An 18,564-nucleotide genomic window follows, 5' to 3' on the forward strand; every position below is an offset into this window, starting at 1 on the left:
GTATGCCAATAAATCAGAGGTCTAGTCCCTCTCCCTAATGACTTTCATTAATACAATGTTTTATTGTTGTTGGAGAGTGATGTCTTCCTAACAACCTTGTGAAAACAGTGCAAGTATTATGTTTCCCATTTAATAATTGAAGCAATTGAGGTCAAGAGAGGTACCTCATTATATTTCATCTTGTTTGGCCTTGGGGAAATCACCTAACCTTTCAAGGTCCTGGGTAGTGCTATAAGACTATAAGTAGTTTGGAGAGAGGCTCCCCATCCTTAGCTCCTGAAACCGATGAAATCTCAGGTCTAGATGAAAAAGTTAAAAACAAAAACAAAAAAAGATTTGACCCAATATTCTAGCTTGTCAAGATCTTTTTGGATCCTGACTCTCCATCCAACAAGTTGTTGTCATCTGTCAATTTGAGGAGCATGCCCTGTTAGCTGCAAACCTTGTGATGCAGAGTCATAGATTTTTAGAGCTCTAAGGGACCATAGAATCCATTGGGTCCAACACTTTCACTTTACAGATGAAGAAAGTGAGGTCTAGAGAGGTTTAGTCACTTGCCCAGGGTCACACAGATAGTAGGTGTTTGGCTTTAAACTCAAGTTGTTCTGACCCCAAGTTCAGAATTCTATCCATTGTACCATGCGGTTGTGCTTCTATTAAAGGTTTCCTATAGATCACGCATCATGGCAGGGCATTGACCTGAGGTTCTTAGGATCATGGATTTAGAGCTGAAAGAGACCTCAGACATCATCTAATGCAGGGGTTTCTAATCTTTTTTGTGTCATGCTTCCCTTTGGCAGTCTGGTGAAACCTATGGACCCTTTCTCAGAATAATATTTTAAAATTTCTAATGCAAAACACATAAGGGATTACAAGAAACCTAGACACTACAAAGGAAACCAAAGGTCAATGAATGTCAAGATTTTTTTCTTATCCAAGTTTGTGGACCCTTTGAAATCTATCCACATAATCCTTGGGGGCCCGAGATTAAAAACTTTGTGCCCAGTTCCATCGTTTTACAGATAAGAGAACTGAGGCCCAGAGAAGTGGATTGATATGCTCAAGTTCTCACAATTCATAAGTGGTTGAGTCTATGCCAGTGGGACACAAGCTGTAGCAGGCAGGGCCCTGCAAACAGAGAAAGCTTGCAGTATAGACCTGGAGATGGACTGCTTATGTCCATTGTCCTGAGACTTTGACCATGTGTTTTTCATTTTTATCTCCTGAATATCTAACATAGTAAATATTTTGTCATAACATAGTGATTACTTTATACATGTTGGGGACATTGACTTGCCTAGTCAAGCATTGGAAGACATCACCAGAAAGTTGGCCATGAAGTGACATTTTTGGGCCCCTGACAATTCATGGAATGTGGAAGGAGCACTCAAACGGATGAACTCATGGGTCTTGAGGAGCAGTGAAGTACTGACCCACAGTCATGTCTGCTAGCAGTATTCTGACCTGTTTGGCTGAGGCATACATGAAACCGTAGATATTAGAGCTGGGGAAACCTTAAATATCCAGTTATCTAAGAACCCCTTCTTTCTAAAGAAAGGAATGAAGGCTCAGAGGGGAGAAATGATTTACCTAAGGTCACATTGCAAGTTATTGGCAGAACCAGAATCACACCTGGGGTCTCCTGTCTTATAGACCAATACTCCTTCTCTGTGCTGTACCTTTCCTTGACAAAGAAGTTGAGGCAGAGAGCCCTCACATAAGTTTTATACCCCTAAAGAGCAGGAAGATTCTCTCCTCTCTCACTTGCTCACTGGCAATGCAATCTTTTCTTTAGAAAATGGTATTTTATTTTTTCCAGTTACATGTAAAGACGATTTTTTACATTCATTTAAAAAAATTTTTAGTTTCAATTTTTCTCCCCTCCCCCCAGATGCTAAGCAATTTGATATAGATTATATATATGAAATCATGTAAAACATGTTTCAGTATTAGTCACATTGTGAAAAAAAACTAGAACAAAATGAAAAAAATCATGAAAAAAATAAAGTGAAAATAGTGTGCTTTGATCTTCATTCAGACTCTCTCAGTTCTTTCTCTGGAGTTGGATAGCATTTTCCATCCTTTGGCATTGTCTTGGATCATTGTAATTGCTGAGAAGGGCTAAGTCATTCATAGTTGGTATTGCACAATGTTGCTATTACTGTGCGTGGTGTGCGTGATGTTTTGGTTCTGCTCACTTCACTCAGCATCAGTCCATACAAGTCTTTCCAGGTTTTTCTGAAGTCAGCCTGTTCATCATTTCTTAAAATACAATATAATATTCCATTTCATTCATATACCATAACTTGTTCAGCCATTCCCAAATTGATAGGCATCCCCTCAATTTCCAATTTTTTTGCCACCATAGAAAGATCTGCTTTAGATATTAAAAGAGGGACCTTTTCCTTTTTTATGAAGGTGGCAGCAATCTTGAGGTGGTAGGTTCTATCCCTGATAATGGGCTAGCAGCATTGGGGCTATTAGTCTTAGATGAGAGAGGCAGCTAGGTGTCCCAGCAGATAGAGTGCTGGGCCTGGAGTCAGGAAGTCTTGAGTTTAAACCTAGAATCTTGGTCACTTACTAGCTGTGGGATCCCAGGCATGTCAGCAATTAACTGCTGACTACCTCAGTTTCCTCAATTGTAAAATGAGGTTAGTAACAGCACTTAGCTCCTGGGTTATTGTGAAACCCAAATGAGATAATATTTTGAACACTTGGCACATTTCCTGGCACATATATGCTTAATAAATGCCTATTTCCATTTCCCATCTATTATAACAATGTGTTATTCTTGTTTGTGTGCACAAATGCATGCTTGCCCGCATGTGTGCAGGTATGAGAGTGTTTATGTGTCACCCATTTAAGTATATACACATACCCAGAAGTCGATGTGTGAGTGACATGAGGATTAGATAAGAGTCCACACAGTGGCCCCTCTTTTACAGACTCCCCTTGGCCCAATGAAAGCAAATCTCTCTTGCTAAATTCTTGCCTCTGGCTTTTAGGTCTTAACCATTGTTTGGAATGTCTTCCCATTCCTGTCCACTAAGTTACCTTTTTTCTTCATTTAAGGCTGTCTGCCAGGCAGATTAATCCAGGGCACAGAGAGATGAATGCTCAGTCATTGAATTAGGCCCTGACCTTGGCCTGTAGGAGAGGGCACTGGCTTCTTTGTAGTGACGGTATCTTGAAGTTCACCTTCCCAAATTTTATTCTTTGATCAGGGGTCTTTCCTAAGCCCCACAGGAAGACAAACTGGGAACTTGAAAGGAGAAATGACAAACATTGTAACTGGAAGGAATGTGGAAGAAGTGGAGAGGAAGAACTGAAGATTCTCAGAGCTAGAAGGAAGCCTCAGAAGTCATCTAGCGTGGCATTTAGGGATGGGAAAGAACTGGTTCTGAAGTCAAAGGACCTGGGTTCAAAGCTCAGCTCTATGCTTCTGACCTGTTAGATCTTGGGCCAGTAACTTATTATCCCTGGACCTCAGTTTTGTCAACTACAAAATGAGGAATTGGACTAGACGGCTTCTGAGATCCCTTCCAGTTCTGGATGCGTGTCCTCTGAGTCTAGACCACATCCCCACCTGAAATAAGTCTCCTCTGCAACACAATTGACAAGTCAATTAGTTTACTTCCTGCCAAATCAGCCAATCAACAAATTATTTTTTTTTTAGTTGCAAAGACAAAAGGGAAGCAATCTCTGCCCTCAAGGGGTTTACATTCTAAAAGGGAAAACATGCACATATAGAAGTACATCTCTAAGTATCTACAAAATGTAGAAGGTGAGTCATTTGAAAGACCTGTAGAAGAGGACACTCAAAGGCAGTAGAGAATATGATAATTTTACTTACCTGGAAGAGGGATTTGATAAGTTCAGTTTAGCCTCAAAAGGCTGTACTAGAAACAGGAGGTGGCTATTGCAAAGAAGTTAATCTACACTTAATATAAAAACCAAAACCAAAACAACCTTGATAAATGGAGCCATCCACAAGTCTAGGGAGCTGTTTCATGAAGGAATGGGTTCCCCAGTGGAAATCTTCAAGTGATAGCTGGATAAGCATTTGTAGAGAAGATTCTTGTCCATATTTGGGTTAGTCTGGATGGCCCCTGCCTACATCTGACATTTCTGTGATCTTATTAGAAGACTTCCAGTGGCAGAGGATTCACTACTTTATAAGCCAGTCCATTTGACTTCTGGACAGCCCAAATTGATAGGAAATTTCTCCTCATTACAAATTGAGTTGAAATCGGTTCTCCTACAACTTGCACTGCTCTCTGGGACCAAGTCTAATTATCCTGACAGCCCTTCAGATGGTTTTCTATGTTTGCCCAGGAGCCCTATACCTAAGAATTGTTTATGTAATATTCCTTGCATTAATATGGAGATAGTGATCAGACTCACCTGAAAGCGTTCTCTTCTTCAGGCCCAGCATCTTCAGCTCCATCGACTGGTTTCCATGGGACATGCACTCTTTATTCTAGCTGTTCTCATCTGAATGCTTTCTAACTCAACCTGAAAATGTGGCTCCCAGAATGGAAAATAAAACTCTGGTTCATTGTTTTATTGATGCCATTAAGATAAATTCTGTAGCATTATCTTGCAAACTTCTTTTTTTTTTTTCCCCAACTTGAATCCCATGCATGGGTGCTCTGGAAGTATCTTCCTTCTGTCATCTGTAGAATGAGTATAATATTGTTTAAACTTGTGAGGTAGATTGCATTTGTGAAGTAGAGATACCTCTACCTCGCAGGGTTGTTGTGAAGAAAGTTCTTTATAAACTGCCAATCTTTACCTAAGTGTGCAATTTTTGCTGAGTTGATTTCAAAAAGCATAGGGGACTAATTCTTATATTTATCAAAACATTTTAAAAAATTAAAAAATTAAAAAGGAACCAGATTCCCAGACCCTAGGTTAAGAACTGCTGGGTGGGAGGGAGATCTTGGTAGGTCTAGGACATTGGGCTGAATTTTTAAACTTTTTCATCTGGTCCTGAGGTTTTATTAATGCCAGAAATAAAGGATGTAAAAATTTCCTTCAAACTGTAGTCTTAGGCAGTAAGAGGTTAGGTGACTTGTGCAAGGTCAATCAAACAATATGAAGCATGAGAAGGCAGTATAGTATAGTGGTGAGACCACTGAAGCCCTTTCCATTGCTAGATGTGTGATCTCACGCTTCTGTGGGGAGTCCATGAAATAGTTTCAGTCAACTAATACGCATGCAATAAGCACCTACTGTGTGCCAGACATTGTGTTAGAGGTTGGAGAATACAAAACAAAGAATGAAACAATACCTTCAAGCAGTCCTCATAGTCCAAAAAATTTAGGAACCCATTTAGTCAGACCTTTTCATTTTACAGATGAGGAAACTGAGGTTGAGGGAGTTCCAATGTGACTTTCCCTCATATGGCTAATAAGTGGGAGAACCAGGATTTGAATCTTGAGCTCTGGCCCTACAGCTAGCACCCTTACCACTACACCACGTTGCCCATGTATCTATGGACGTCTTTTGGTTAGATCTCACCCAAGGCATTGAGATCAGTTCTCTTCACACCGCCTGGACTTAAGAAAGGATGTTAATTGACTCCCACAAGATAAAAGCTTTCAAGTTTGCAGAGTACCTTACATACATCTGGTTCTCACAAAAGCCCTGCGAGGTACATGTTCCTGGTATTATTTTCCCCATTTTACAGATGAGGAAATCGAACCTCAGAATGATTAAGTGACTTAGGTGACTTATCCAGTAAAAGTCAGAGGTGAAATCTGAATCCAGGTTTTCCTAACTCCGAGTTTCAGCACTCCATCCACTACAGCAAGTTAGTTGGGGCTGAGTTTCCCACTCCAGAATGTGTTCTTAGCGTGCCTGCGGATCAATGATGCTGGTGGTCACAAAGTAGGGGTAGGAAGGGGTAGGAAGATTTCTTTTGTGTTCTTTCTACTCCTAGAAAAATTGACAGCCTGTCCTTTTGGAGGTGGGCCAATGTGCTCCATATTTAGTATGCAAAGGGCAGTGTTTTATTGCCTAGATATATATTGTTTATTCGATCTGCTTATTTATTCATAGATATGTCTGTCCTGTGGTTCCATTCCACTGAATCCACACTATCTACCTGACCCAGTGTAGCCAGTGCCTTTGAGTTGTTGAGGATTACAGTAAAGGTTATTCCTCTAGCTGGATTAACTGATTCTGTACAACTGCCCTGACCAATTCTGTTTTCCAAAACTCTAGTCCCCGAGAATCATTGCCTGGGAGTCCTTTGAAATGAAAGGGAGGCTGATGTAATGATAGCATCAAAGATTTAGAGCTGGCAAGAACCTCAGAGGCCATGAAGGCCAATCTTTTCATTTCACAAGAGAGAAAACATTGTCCCAGGGAAGTTATGGGACTTGCCCAACGTTATACAGATAGTGAGTGTCAGAGTTAGGATTTGAACTAGGGTCCTTCTATGACTGGGTTTCCACTGCGGCTCATAGGATGATATATTTTGAGTAGGAAGAGACCTCAGAGGCCACCTATTGTAGTCACATCTCATTTTAAAGATCGAGAAACTAAGGCCCAACAGGGTTGTGCTTTGTGCAATATGTTTGAGCCCAGATCCTCTGTTGCCTCTTAAGCATGCAGAATCCTCAAATGAAGAGACCAGAAAAACCATCTAATTAAACTTCATTTCATGAGAGACAAAACTCAGGCCCTGAGAGGGGAAAGGACTTTGCCTGAGGTCACACAGTTAGTTAGTGGTAGGCCTAGTGGTCCTTGTATCCAGCCTTTTCCTATTAAATCAGCACTTTGGTTGCTACTGAGAGGGATATCTGGGCACCCTACAATTCAATCCCTGCTCAGTCTGGGTGGAAAGATGATACTAATGTATGCAAAATAAGAACAAATTGATACTGTGTATTTGTGTATGTGCATGCGCATTCTAGGTACTGGCAGGGAGTTTGCAATCTTATGGATTGGGACACTTAATTCTGAACAGCAGGATTGTAACTAGCCACTTTGTACCTGGAGCAATTGAGCTGAGAGAGTGCCTATGGTTTTGAGAAAGAAAGCAGGCTAGGGCAGCCACATGGGGCAGTAGGTACAGCATCCTGCCTGGAGTCAGGAAGACCTGAGTTCAAACCTGCCCTCAGATATTTATTAGCTGTGTGACCTCTGGGCAAGTCACTTAACCCAAACTGCCTGGAAAAGGAAAGGAAGTAGGATATTTGCTAGTATCCTATTTTAACTAATTATTCTTGCTAAGCTGGTGCTAAATTCAGTTGATTCCAGGTCCATTGCAAAAGCTATGATGGGGCAGGGAGAGGGTGGGGTTGCCCTGCCCTAATTATAACCCTGGTAATTAGAAATCTCATTAGTGGTGGTAATCATCATTATTATACATGTAGAAATGGAGTTGATCAAAGGTCATCCTAGCCCAATCTCTTTATTTTACAGATAAGGAAACTGAGGCCCATGGAGGCAACTGGCCATACAGGTAGTGAGTGTCATGGGTGGTGTTTGAACGCACTTCCTCTAATGCCAGAGCTTCTTCACCACACCACACAGGACACTGAACTTGGAGTCAGGAGAGACCTGGGTTCAGTCAGTCAATAAAAATTTATTAAGCACCAACTATGTGTCAGGCACTAGGGATATGAAAAAAGGCAAAGCTTCATCTCTACCCTCAGGGAGCTCCCAGTCTAACGGGGAGATAAAATGCAAACTACACACAAAGGAGCCATATACAGGTAAATTGGAGATAATCAGCAGAGGGAAGGCACCAGCATTAGTGCACTTAACTAGCTCCTTGACCATGGACAAGTCACTTACATTCTCTTAGACTCAGGTTCTTCATTTGTTAGATGCAGATAATAATTTTGTATCTACCGCCTTAAAGGTTGTTGTAAGGATCAAGTGAAATAATGATGCCAATGTTTGTAAAACCTGAAAGAGCTATCCATAACTTGTCAGCTTTGTTGGTTTCTGTGGCCGGTGCATGATAGAGAAAATAAAGGCTTTGAGAATTCCAACGAAATAAGTCATGCTTCTTGTTAGGAGGGAGAATTAGTGAAGGAGGTGGGACTGGATCTGATCTTTGAAGGATGGACCCAACCTCTATGGGAGAGAGATATTTGGGGAGCAGAGAATGGGAGTGAGAATAGGTTCAGTGGTAGGGATAGCAGGAGATGATGGATTGTTCACACATGGCAACACCATGATATATCCATACCTCATAGGACTTGAAGCATCTTAAGTTCAGGATTAGCCATGCTGGCTGTCCTCCCAGGGCCCCAGAGAAGTTTGGGGCTGAAGGGTCAGGTCTGTGTCCTACGAAGTTCAGAAAGCAGATGTAGGAGCTTGGGCCTGGCCAGCTGCCAGGATGTGGCTAGGCAGCAGTCCAGAAGCTACATACTGTAGAGTAGTAGGAGCTAAAAGTGGAGAGGTAGATGGGGACCAGAATTTGGGGAGCCTAAAATACCAGGCTAAGGAGTCTGGGTCATCTCAATGAAATGAAATTCAACAAACATCTATTAAACGCCTATTATTTGCAGGGTATTGTACTAGGTTCTGGGGACATAAAGTGCTTTAAGTCTACTAGGAGAGGTTTGAGGAGGATACAAAAAGTACCCAGAGAAGTAAATACAAATTCTAGGGGATGCAGGGACTGGATTCTGGGACTGGATCTGTGATTTCATTGGTCTGGGGCAGCAGTCATCAGTCTTTTTGGTCTCAGAATCCCTATATACTTTTAAAAGTTATTAATTTGATTATTCAGGTTTTATCTAGTTATATTTACCATATTAGAAATTAAAATATCTTATGATTATTATTAAAAGTCTTGACCTTGTGGACCCTACCTGAAAGAGTCTCAGGAACCTCAGGGGTCCCTAGACCACACTTTGAGAACTATTAGCCTAGGAACTCCCAGGTGAGGAAACCATTTCTACCAATACAAGGCAGTATTTTCTCTGTGTAGAGTCTTAAATAATTGCCTGGAGCCCTGAGAAATTAATTGACTTGGCCAGGGTCACACAGTCAGTATGTGTCAAAAGGGAGACATTAAGCCAGGTCTTTCTGGCTCTGAGGCCAGATCTCTGGCTTCTATGCCAGGCTTTCTTGAAGTAATTACAAACTAATTTCTGGAGGGAGACAGCTCTGTGTGCCCTGGGGAGCCATTGGAAATGTGCTCTAGATCGATTGTTCAGTGCTCTTTGGTGGGGAGAGGGGGGAGGGAAGGGAACTCTGGAGATCTCTGAGCCCTCTTCTTGCTTGGGCTGGATCACAAAGCCGGCATGTTCGTGCCTGCTAATTAATTCTGTGCATCCCTTATGCTTGCATGTGTCTCTTTTCTTTTTTTTCTTTTTTTTAATTTTTTAGGCAATTGGGGTTAAGTGACTTGCCCAGGGTCACACAGCTAAAAAGTGTCAAGTGTTTGGTCTGAGGCCAGATTTGAACTTAGGTCCTCTTGACTTCAGGGCCGGTGCTCTATCCACTGAACCACCTAGCTGCCCCTGCATGTGTCTCTTTTCCAGGATGTTGCCCATCATGGACCAAGTACTGAGGGTGCTGAGGCTGGAGAAGACCTCCTTTCGCACCTATGTCATCTCTGCACTGCTCCTATCCCTGCTTTTCATCTTCTTCGCCTCCTCATGAAGGTCTTCCAGGCATGCCACCAATTTCATGTCACCTGCCAACGATTACGATGCTTCCCTCAACCTCCCCGGAGGAACTGGCTCTTGGGCCATTTGGGGATGGTAAGTGCTGCTCTTGGGATAGGGAAAGGGGATGCCCATCCAAGAAAAGGTTAGGCAGCTGTATCCTTTGGAATTCACCCAAATCTTAAGCCAAGCCTCCCACTTGCCTATCCTCCACAGCCCCAAATGGCATGGCTTTATTTCTATGGTACTACCTTGATCTGGTTCAAATGAGCATCTTCATGTTTTATAATTCACCAGTGTAGTCCAGGACTAGACACCTCCCCCCCCCTTCTCCCCTCTAGCATAAGGGTAGGACTAGAGGATGGGTTAGAGGACAATGATGGTAGAGTGGAAAAAACTGTTGGGTTTGGTTCCAATCCTGCCTCTCCCCTTTACTACCTTTTGGAAAGTCACTTGATCTCTTTGGGCCTCAATTTCCTCATTTGTAAAATGATGTAGTCAGATCAGGCGCCTTCCAGGATCTCTTCTAATTATAAATCGATTGTCCTATGACCTTTAGTAAGAGGCAGTATGGAGATGGAAAGTTTGTCTTGGAGTCAGGAAGGGAGAAGTGGGGGTGGGTTTCAAGTCCCATTGCTGACACCTACTGGCTGTATGGCCCTTGGAAAGTCTCTCACCCTCTCAATGCCCCACTGAGTGGCAGAACAGTTGCTGATGTGCATTCCTGTAGAGAAATGTCTCACCCTGAGCTCAGGACACAAGTGAAATAACACATTCAGACCACCTCCTTGGAAAAAAACCCAGTTCATTCTTTAACCTTATGCTGACCCGATGTTGGCCAAATCCCTTCCTGTGAGCCTCAGCCTTCTTCCCTGTAAAGTGAGAAGGGGGTTGGGCTGCATAATCTTTAAGGTCCCAGACGTGCCTCACATTCTATGATGCCTGCTGAGTAATTAAGGACCTGTCTTGAAATCCAGCCATCTCATTCCAGCTGCGGGGGCTTTGCCTTCACAGATGATTTTTTTTCTCGTTCTCTATACATTCGGTAGATACTTTATGTCCATGTGTAAAGTCTCTGTAGCTCCAGCGACCCTCAGCACAGAGCTTGGCACGTAATTGGTAGCTAATTGATACTTGCTGATTGATGGCTAGGCTTTGGCACGAGGGGGAATGAGCTGGGAACACCATAGGCTTGTTATCCCTTAAGGGCCGGCTAGAGGATTAGCCTTGTTGGCTGGTCTCAAGGGCCCCAGAGGGAAAGGGACCAAACTGGAGGCTGGTCTGAGTCAAGTTGTGGGGGGGGAGGGAGAATTTCCCCTAGGGGTGTTCAGAGAATGGATGCAGGAGACAAGCTCAGGTCTTGCCATGGCCAGCTGCCTGGAAGTGGCTAGGCAGCCAGCCAGAAGGCAGCCAGCCAAGGCAAATCATTATTATGTTATTGATATTCATTATAGAGGGCATTTTAATAAAATGTACACACGCTTTAGTAAGTGATGAATGGACTGGTGATGAAAGTTATAATGACAGGTTATTAGAGCATGGAGCTGTTAACCATCATTTCTCCGTATTCTGGGGACTAGCACTCCAGGTTGATGTGCTTCTGAAGTGCCTTTTCCCATCCTGGCCAGTGAGGGCCCAGACCCCAAGCCTGATCATGTGGAGGCCCTCTCCAGTTACCTGTTTCTGAAAGCCCCTTTATAAGTAGGTTGCTTGGAACCCCCTTTCTCCGTCGCTTTTCAATTCATCTTTCACTTACTGCCAGTCTTTTTTTCCATACACTGCCAGACACAGACCCATCACGGCCCTCTTCTGCTCAAAACTCTTACAATGTCCCCCTATTATTTACTCTTCAGTCTGGCACTCAAGGCCTTCTGCAATCTGGCACTATCTTACAGTTCTTTTCCTTAATACTATTTTATTTTTTCCAGTTACACGTAAATATAGTTTTCAACATTCACTTTTATAAGATTTTGAGTTCCAATTTTTTTTCTCCCTCCCTTTTTCCCTTTTTCCCCTCCCCAAGATAGCATGCAATCTGATATAGGCTATATATGTCCAATCATATTAAACATATTTCCACATCAGTCATGTTGTGAAAGAAGAATCAGAACAAGAGGGGAAAACCCTAAGAAAGAAAAAGAAAAGGGAAAACAGTGTGCTTTGATCTGCATTCACACTCCATAGTTCTTTCTCTGGATGTAGACAGCATATTTCAGCTTGAGTCTTTTGGAACTGTCTTAGAACGTTGTATTGCTGAGAAGAGCTAAGTCTGTCAGAGGTGGTTATTGCACAGTGTTGCTGCTACTATATCCAACATTCTCCTGGTTCTGCTTACTTCACTCAGCATCAGGCCATACAAGTCTTTTCTAGGTTTTTCTGAAATCTGCCTGCTCATCATTTCTTATAATCATTTCTTATAAAACAGTAGTATTCCATTACATTCATATAACACAAATTGGTCAGTCATTCCCCAGTGGATGGGCATCCCTTCAATTTCCACTTCTTGGCCACCACAAAGAGAGCTGCTGTAAATATTTTTGTCCGTGTGGATCCTTTTCCTTTTTATATGATCTCCTTGGGGTACAGACCTAGTAGTGGTATTGCTAGGTCAAGGGTATGCATGGTTTTATAGCCCTTTGGGTATAGTTCCGAACCGCTCTCCAGAATGGTGGGATCAGTTCACAATCCCACCAACAATGAGTACATTAGCATTCCAATTTTCCCATATCTTCTCCAATGTTTATCATTTTCTTTTTTTGTCACATTAGCCAATCTGATAGGTGTGAGGTGATTCTTCAGAGTTGTTTTAATTTATATTTCTCTAATCAATTGTGATTTAGAGCATTTTTTTACATGACTATAGATAGCTTTAATTTCTTCATCTGAAAACTGCCTATTCGTATCCTTTGACCATTTATCAATTACTACCTTACATTTCTAACATCACCTTACCTTATTCCGCTACAAAATGTGTTCCTGTAATGGACAGGGATGTACCACCTCCTAAGTTGGGAAGGCACTCCCTTCTTGCCCTGTCAAAATCCTTATCTTCCTTCGAGGGTCAACTTCAGGGGATACAGCTCCTTCACAAGGTCTGCCCTGACCCCTCCTGGTGGAAATGTTCTTTTCCTGCACATTCTGATAAATGATCACACTTTTCTCTACATATAATAAGAAGTGGAAATGGGGGCAGGTAGAAAGAGTTCTGATCAACCCTACCCCATTTGGAAAAGTTCTGTTTTATTGAAGCATCCTGTCTAATTTGATTCAATGGGACAAGCTCACACAGATGGTAGCAGAATGGAAGAGGGTGTTATTCATTGGTTTTAGCCTTACAGATGAGGAAAGTGAGTGTCAAGTTAAGTGATTTATCCAAAGATACACATGTAACCAACCTGGATTTCAAACCAACACTGTCTGACTCCAAATTCATCACTGTTTCTTCTACATCATACTTGTTTATGATTTAGGAAAATGGAGAAGAGTAGATATGGGGAAACCTGTTAGGAGACTATTGGGGGAGAGGATTCTGGAAGATGGTGGAGTAGATCAGAAAGCAGATTGTTCTGCTTGGCCCCAGAGGACTAAATCAGGAGGCAAATGAATAAGTTGCAGAGAAGAAGGTTTAGACTGACATGAAGCTAGTATTTTCAACCTTGTGTACTGGACCTCTTTGGAAACCCTTCTTAGAATCATGTTTCTTTCTTTTTTTTTTTTTGTTAGTGAGGCAATTGGGATTAAGTGACTTGCCCAAGGTCACACAGCTAGTAAGTATCAAGTGTTTGGTCTGAGGTCGGATTTGAACTCAGGTCCTCCTGACTTCAGGGCCAGTGCTCTATCCACTGTGCCACCTAGCTGCCCCATGAATCATGTTTCTTTTAAAAAATCAAAACTGATGGAAATGCTAAATTTCAGTTAGAAGTTAATTAAAAAACTTTCAGTTAGAATTAGTGAAAAGAAAGATGTTATTTTTTTCCCCCATACAAGCTCATGGACTCCCTGAAATCTATCATGGTCCCTTGGTTAAGAACCCTTAACATAAGGGGGAAATTTCCTAACAAGCAAAACTGTACAGAAGTGTAATAGACTTCTTTGGAAGGTGGTGGGCTCCCGACCCCTGGAGAATGACTACTTGGTAGCCATAGAGTATAGGTAGAGGGGCTTCCCATTCAGATACAGATATGTTGGGATAGATGCCCAGCCCTTCCAAGCTCTAAGATTCTAAGATTAATTCCTTAATTCTACACGTAGGGCAACCTAAAGTCATACAGTCCCTACCAAGAGTAAGAAAAAGAATTATTTCTTCACTGAGTCGATAAACTTTGGATAAACTTTTGGATCCCAGATCCCACTTCTCTATCCACTGACTGCCTCACGGGGCTTGGAATTGAGCCTGGCTCATTAAAGGCTGTGTCAGCAGCTGCCTAAGCTCTTTCAAATCCGACCTCGCCAAATGGTTTTGAGCATTGAGCTGGTGTTGAGCTTGTGTCTGTCACCAGAGGCTCAGCCTTGATAATTGCAGGGATGCTCAGCATCAGAAGGTTGAGCACCAGTTCATGTGTTTGTTTGGGTTTTTTTTCCAGCCACAATACCTCACCAAGACCAGCTACTAAGGTGTGGACGGGTTGCTATTGACATAATTGAAGCAGAGTGTCCACACCAATGAAATCACAGGTCCTTGACATGAAATCCCCAAAGCAGATGAACACATGAGTTATAAAGGGAGGCAAATTTAGACTCAACACAAAAATGAGCTTTCTAGCAATACATAGATAGGTTGTTTTGTTGAAGTAGAGGCAACTAGTTGGCACGGTAGATATAGCACTGGGCCTGGAGTAAGGAAGACCCGAGTTCAAATGCAGCCTCAGACTCTTAACAGCTGTGTGACCCTGGGCAAGTCACTTAATGTCTACTCGCCTCAATTTCCTCAACTGTAAAGTGAGCATATTAACTGTACCTACTTTGCAGGATTTTGTGAGGATCAAATGAGATAATATTTATAAATTGCTTTGCACTGTGCCTGGCATGTAGGAGGGGTAATCTAAATGTTTATTTCCTTCCTTCCTTCCTTCCTTCCTTCCTTCCTTCCTTCCTTCCTTCCTTCCTTCCTTCCATTGATCCCTTTGGAACTAGAGGTACTCAAGCTAGAGACCAGAAGACTGGCTGGCAGGGATACTCTAAGAAAGGACTGTGTATTGAAAGGGAGGCTTTATTAAATACCTTCTAAAGGCCTTTTGAATTCTATGGTCTCTATTGATAAAGGATTATTATAGGAAGTACAGGAGATAGGCTGCATAGTACAGTGCCAAGACTCTTGGCTCAAGAGGAGGACCTAGGTTTGGATCCTGTCTCAGAGGCCTAATACCTGTGTCACTTTGGGCAAGTCACTTCACCTCCCTCCATCTGCTTCTGTAAAATGAGGGAGTTGGCCTGGATGGTCACTGAGGTACGGTCCAGATCCATGTCTATGATCCTGTACTGTGGGAGGAGAACCTTGTAAACCTTGCGGTAGATGTGAATGACATTGATATTATCAATGATAGTTTTATGCTGGAGGGACTGTCAAGATGAGCAGGTCTGTTGCCTCTGATCTTTCCGATGGTCGGGGACTTTTTTTTCATTCAACTAATGTTTATATACCTTGTGCAAAGCACTGAGCAAGATGTGGGGGATACCAAATGTCTAAGAAACAGTTTCCTGCCCTCAAAGAGCTTACAGTCTAGTAGGTGGGACCTATTATTATTTTTTCAATTCAACAGTAATTAAGTGGATGCCAGTGATTTTCTCAGGGAACAGATGGGAGTTTCAGTCTTGTGGAGAGAATTCTAATTCAGTTCAATAAAGATTTATTAAACACTTATGTGCAAAACGTCGGGCACATTAATAGGCACTTAATAAAAACTTTTTTATATAAATCAAAGCTTAATAAATATGATAAAGGGGCTGAACTAGATGAGCTCTGAGGCCCTTCCAGTTGTGTGTCTATGAGCCTGTGAGCCATGACCGTGAGCTCCCTCAGAGCTGAGACTGTTATATTTTGTCTCTTGGATCTTGAGAATTTTAAAAAAAAGCAACCAATTGGACATTGATAACTGCCGACCCATGTGCCTACTCTCCCATCTACCCAAAATCTTTAAGAGAATCATCCATAGATGAATCCAGGGCATTCTCAATAAGAATATTAGTAGGGAAGAGGCAAGCTTTCAAAAGCAATAAACAATGATAGACAACATTTTTACCATTTCACAATTATCTGAGAGACGTAGAGAACATAAAATTCCATTGTGTGTATTGCTTGTGGATTTTTAGAAAGCATTTGATTCAGTAGAATTGCCTTAGAGACTTAAAAAAACCAAACAAATCAGACCCAATGGTATGCTTCCCATTCATGCATCAAAATCATTTAGACTTCTTTCAAAGATGTAGCAACAAAAATTATCCTGTCCAATGGCCCTTTCTAATAAATAGCAGGTGAGACATAGCAGAGAGATGTATGCTCGTCAAAGGCAATCTGGCACAAAATTCAGGTCAAAGAGGGATTGATTATCTGTGGGTGGTGGTGTCCTCTAGACTATGCACATATTTGCTAATGACTTTGTGGCTAATGACAGCAAAGCACAGGATATCACGGTCTTCTGGAAGAGATTTATAATTGTTCACTCAAAAGAACTTGAAGCCTGTCCATCCACGCAGGGAAAAAACAAACAAACAAAAGCACCAACTGCATAAAGAATGCCTATTGTTCGGATTTCAATGTGCATTTGGACGGACACCTTATAGAACTTGTGTATATATTCTGGACAGACACTATATGTAGATGATGATCTGGGTCCAGAGTTGAGAAGGAGGAGGGGAGCAGGCTGAATGGCTTTCAGGAAATTGCAAGGTCTTTTACGGACCCTAAGCTTCCCATGAAAGTATAATGAGGGCATGTATGTGTGCGTTTGTGTGTGTGTGTGTGTGTGTGTGTGTGTGTGCCACACCCAGATTTTTGTTTTTGTTATTGCTGTTGTTATTAGAGAAAGGTTCCAGGTATTGCTTATGTGTATGTTCCTGTGAATTTGTCAATGGTACAGCTGCACAATACAATGATCCAAGACGTGTCCAAAAGACTCGTGTCGGAAAACGCTATCTACATCCAGAGAAAGAGCTGTGGAGTCTGAATGCAGATTGAAGCATATTATTTTCACTTTTGTTTGTTTTTTGTTTTCTTGTGGTTTTTCCCTTTTGTTCTGATTCTTCTTTCACAATATAACTAATGTGGAAATAGGTTTAACCTAATTGTACATGTATAACCTATATCAGAGTGTTTGCTATCTTGGGGAGGGAGAAAAATTTGGAACTCAAAATCTTATAAAAATGAATGTTGAAAACTATCTTTACATGTAATTGGAAAAAATAAAATACTTTGAAGTGGAAAAAAGTGAAGCAAGAAAAAAAAGTGCAGCCGTAGGGAGGCATGGATGTAGGAGATTGGAAGCTTTCTGCCCTCCTCAGAGAGGGGATACTGACTAGAATTATATCTCTCTGCCCACCCAAATATTACTAAACTAGGGACGATAATTTTTAGCTTCACGCTGCTTTCTTGATTTCCATCTCTCAACCAGAAAGGAGTTCCTCAAGCTATATCCAAAGGCTTGGCACACCTCCCACCAAATGCTAGTTACACAATATCAAAAGAATGAGTAGAGGATAAACCCCTTTTCAAAGACAATAGCAAATAGAAACCAGAGAAGTTTTACAGATTAGAATATAGCAGACAATACACAGAGTGCATGGACTCTCTTGGAGGTGAGACATTTTAGCTCAAGTAAGAGTCTCCAATCGTACTCAAGGGGAAATTCTCCAAATTCTCTAATATGGAAAGCTGAAAATAGGAAGATGCTGAAGGCATGCTGGCTGGGGCTTCTTCCCCAAGTTTTTCTCTTTCTCCAGGGTCCTTTCATTGAAGAAGACTCAAAATAGCTTATGTCCTTAGAAGCCAGGAAAAAAGCAACTCTTTTTTCCTAAGTTCTCACATGCTCAACCTTCGCATAGGCCTAGAATAATCATTTTTTTTCCATAAATATGGAGAATATCATGGAAATGCCCAGGCTAGAGCCCCAGGGTACAAAAAGCAGAGGCCTGTATTCACAATCTAACATATTGACAACATTGCTATATGGCAGTAAGATGTGGAATATCACTGTCCTGTAGAATGTAAGATGGGCATCACCCACAGGGCAAAGGAAGGGCATGTGGCAAGTGAGGGCAATCTTGGAACTCCAGAGAAGAACTGGAATAAAGGACAATAAGGAGGAGTTGGGGGACAGGAAGAGACATAGGCTGGCCTTGTGGCAAAGGCAGGGAATGACGGTTGGAAAGCTAGAGTGCTCCACTGGTAACCTTACAATGTTGAGAAAAAGGAAGGAAGGTCTCTAGCACATTTGGTGGCTCTCCTATGGCTAGCTTTTAAGTCAGAGTTGTACAGGACAGGAAGGTGTAGAAGGGTCGTGACCTGTATCCAGAATCGTTGAGCTCACAGATCTCTTTGAATGTTTGGGTATTAATTCAATTTGAGAAACGTTAAGTGCCTCTAATATACAGAGTGTTGTATTAGAGGCTGGAGGAAGAGAGCAAGCATTTATTAAATGCCTACTATGTGCCAGGCATTTTTCTAAGTGCTTTACAAATATCATCTCATTTGATCCTCACAACAACCCTGGGAGGCAGGTGCCATTAGTATCCCCATTTTTAAAGTTGAGGAAACTGAGGCAGACAGAGGTTAAGTGACTTGTTCAGGGCCATATTGCTACTAAGTGACTGGGACTGGATTTGAACTCAGGTCTTCCTGCCTCCAGGCCCAGAGCTCTATTCATCACATCATGTAGGGCACATATTATTTTCTTGCTTTGGAGATCATAAGATCATAGAATAACAACCCTTT

General features: G+C 41.9%; 1 protein-coding gene across 1 annotated transcript in view; it reads left to right on the plus strand.

The window, feature by feature from the left end:
* Window positions 1-18,564, plus strand: part of LOC110196136 (ultra-long-chain fatty acid omega-hydroxylase-like) — a 53,949-nt gene that overhangs the window by 12,674 nt on the left and 22,711 nt on the right. The window contains 2 exon segments of the mRNA XM_020969271.2: window positions 9,513-9,619; window positions 9,622-9,734. Coding sequence (XP_020824930.2) covers window positions 9,514-9,619; window positions 9,622-9,734 — 219 coding nt within the window. The 5' untranslated portion in view covers window position 9,513.

This window comes from Phascolarctos cinereus, unplaced genomic scaffold, assembly GCF_003287225.1.
Source record: "Phascolarctos cinereus isolate Bilbo 61053 unplaced genomic scaffold, phaCin_HiC Scaffold_4;HRSCAF=312, whole genome shotgun sequence".
NCBI classification, from domain to species: Eukaryota; Metazoa; Chordata; class Mammalia; order Diprotodontia; family Phascolarctidae; genus Phascolarctos; species Phascolarctos cinereus.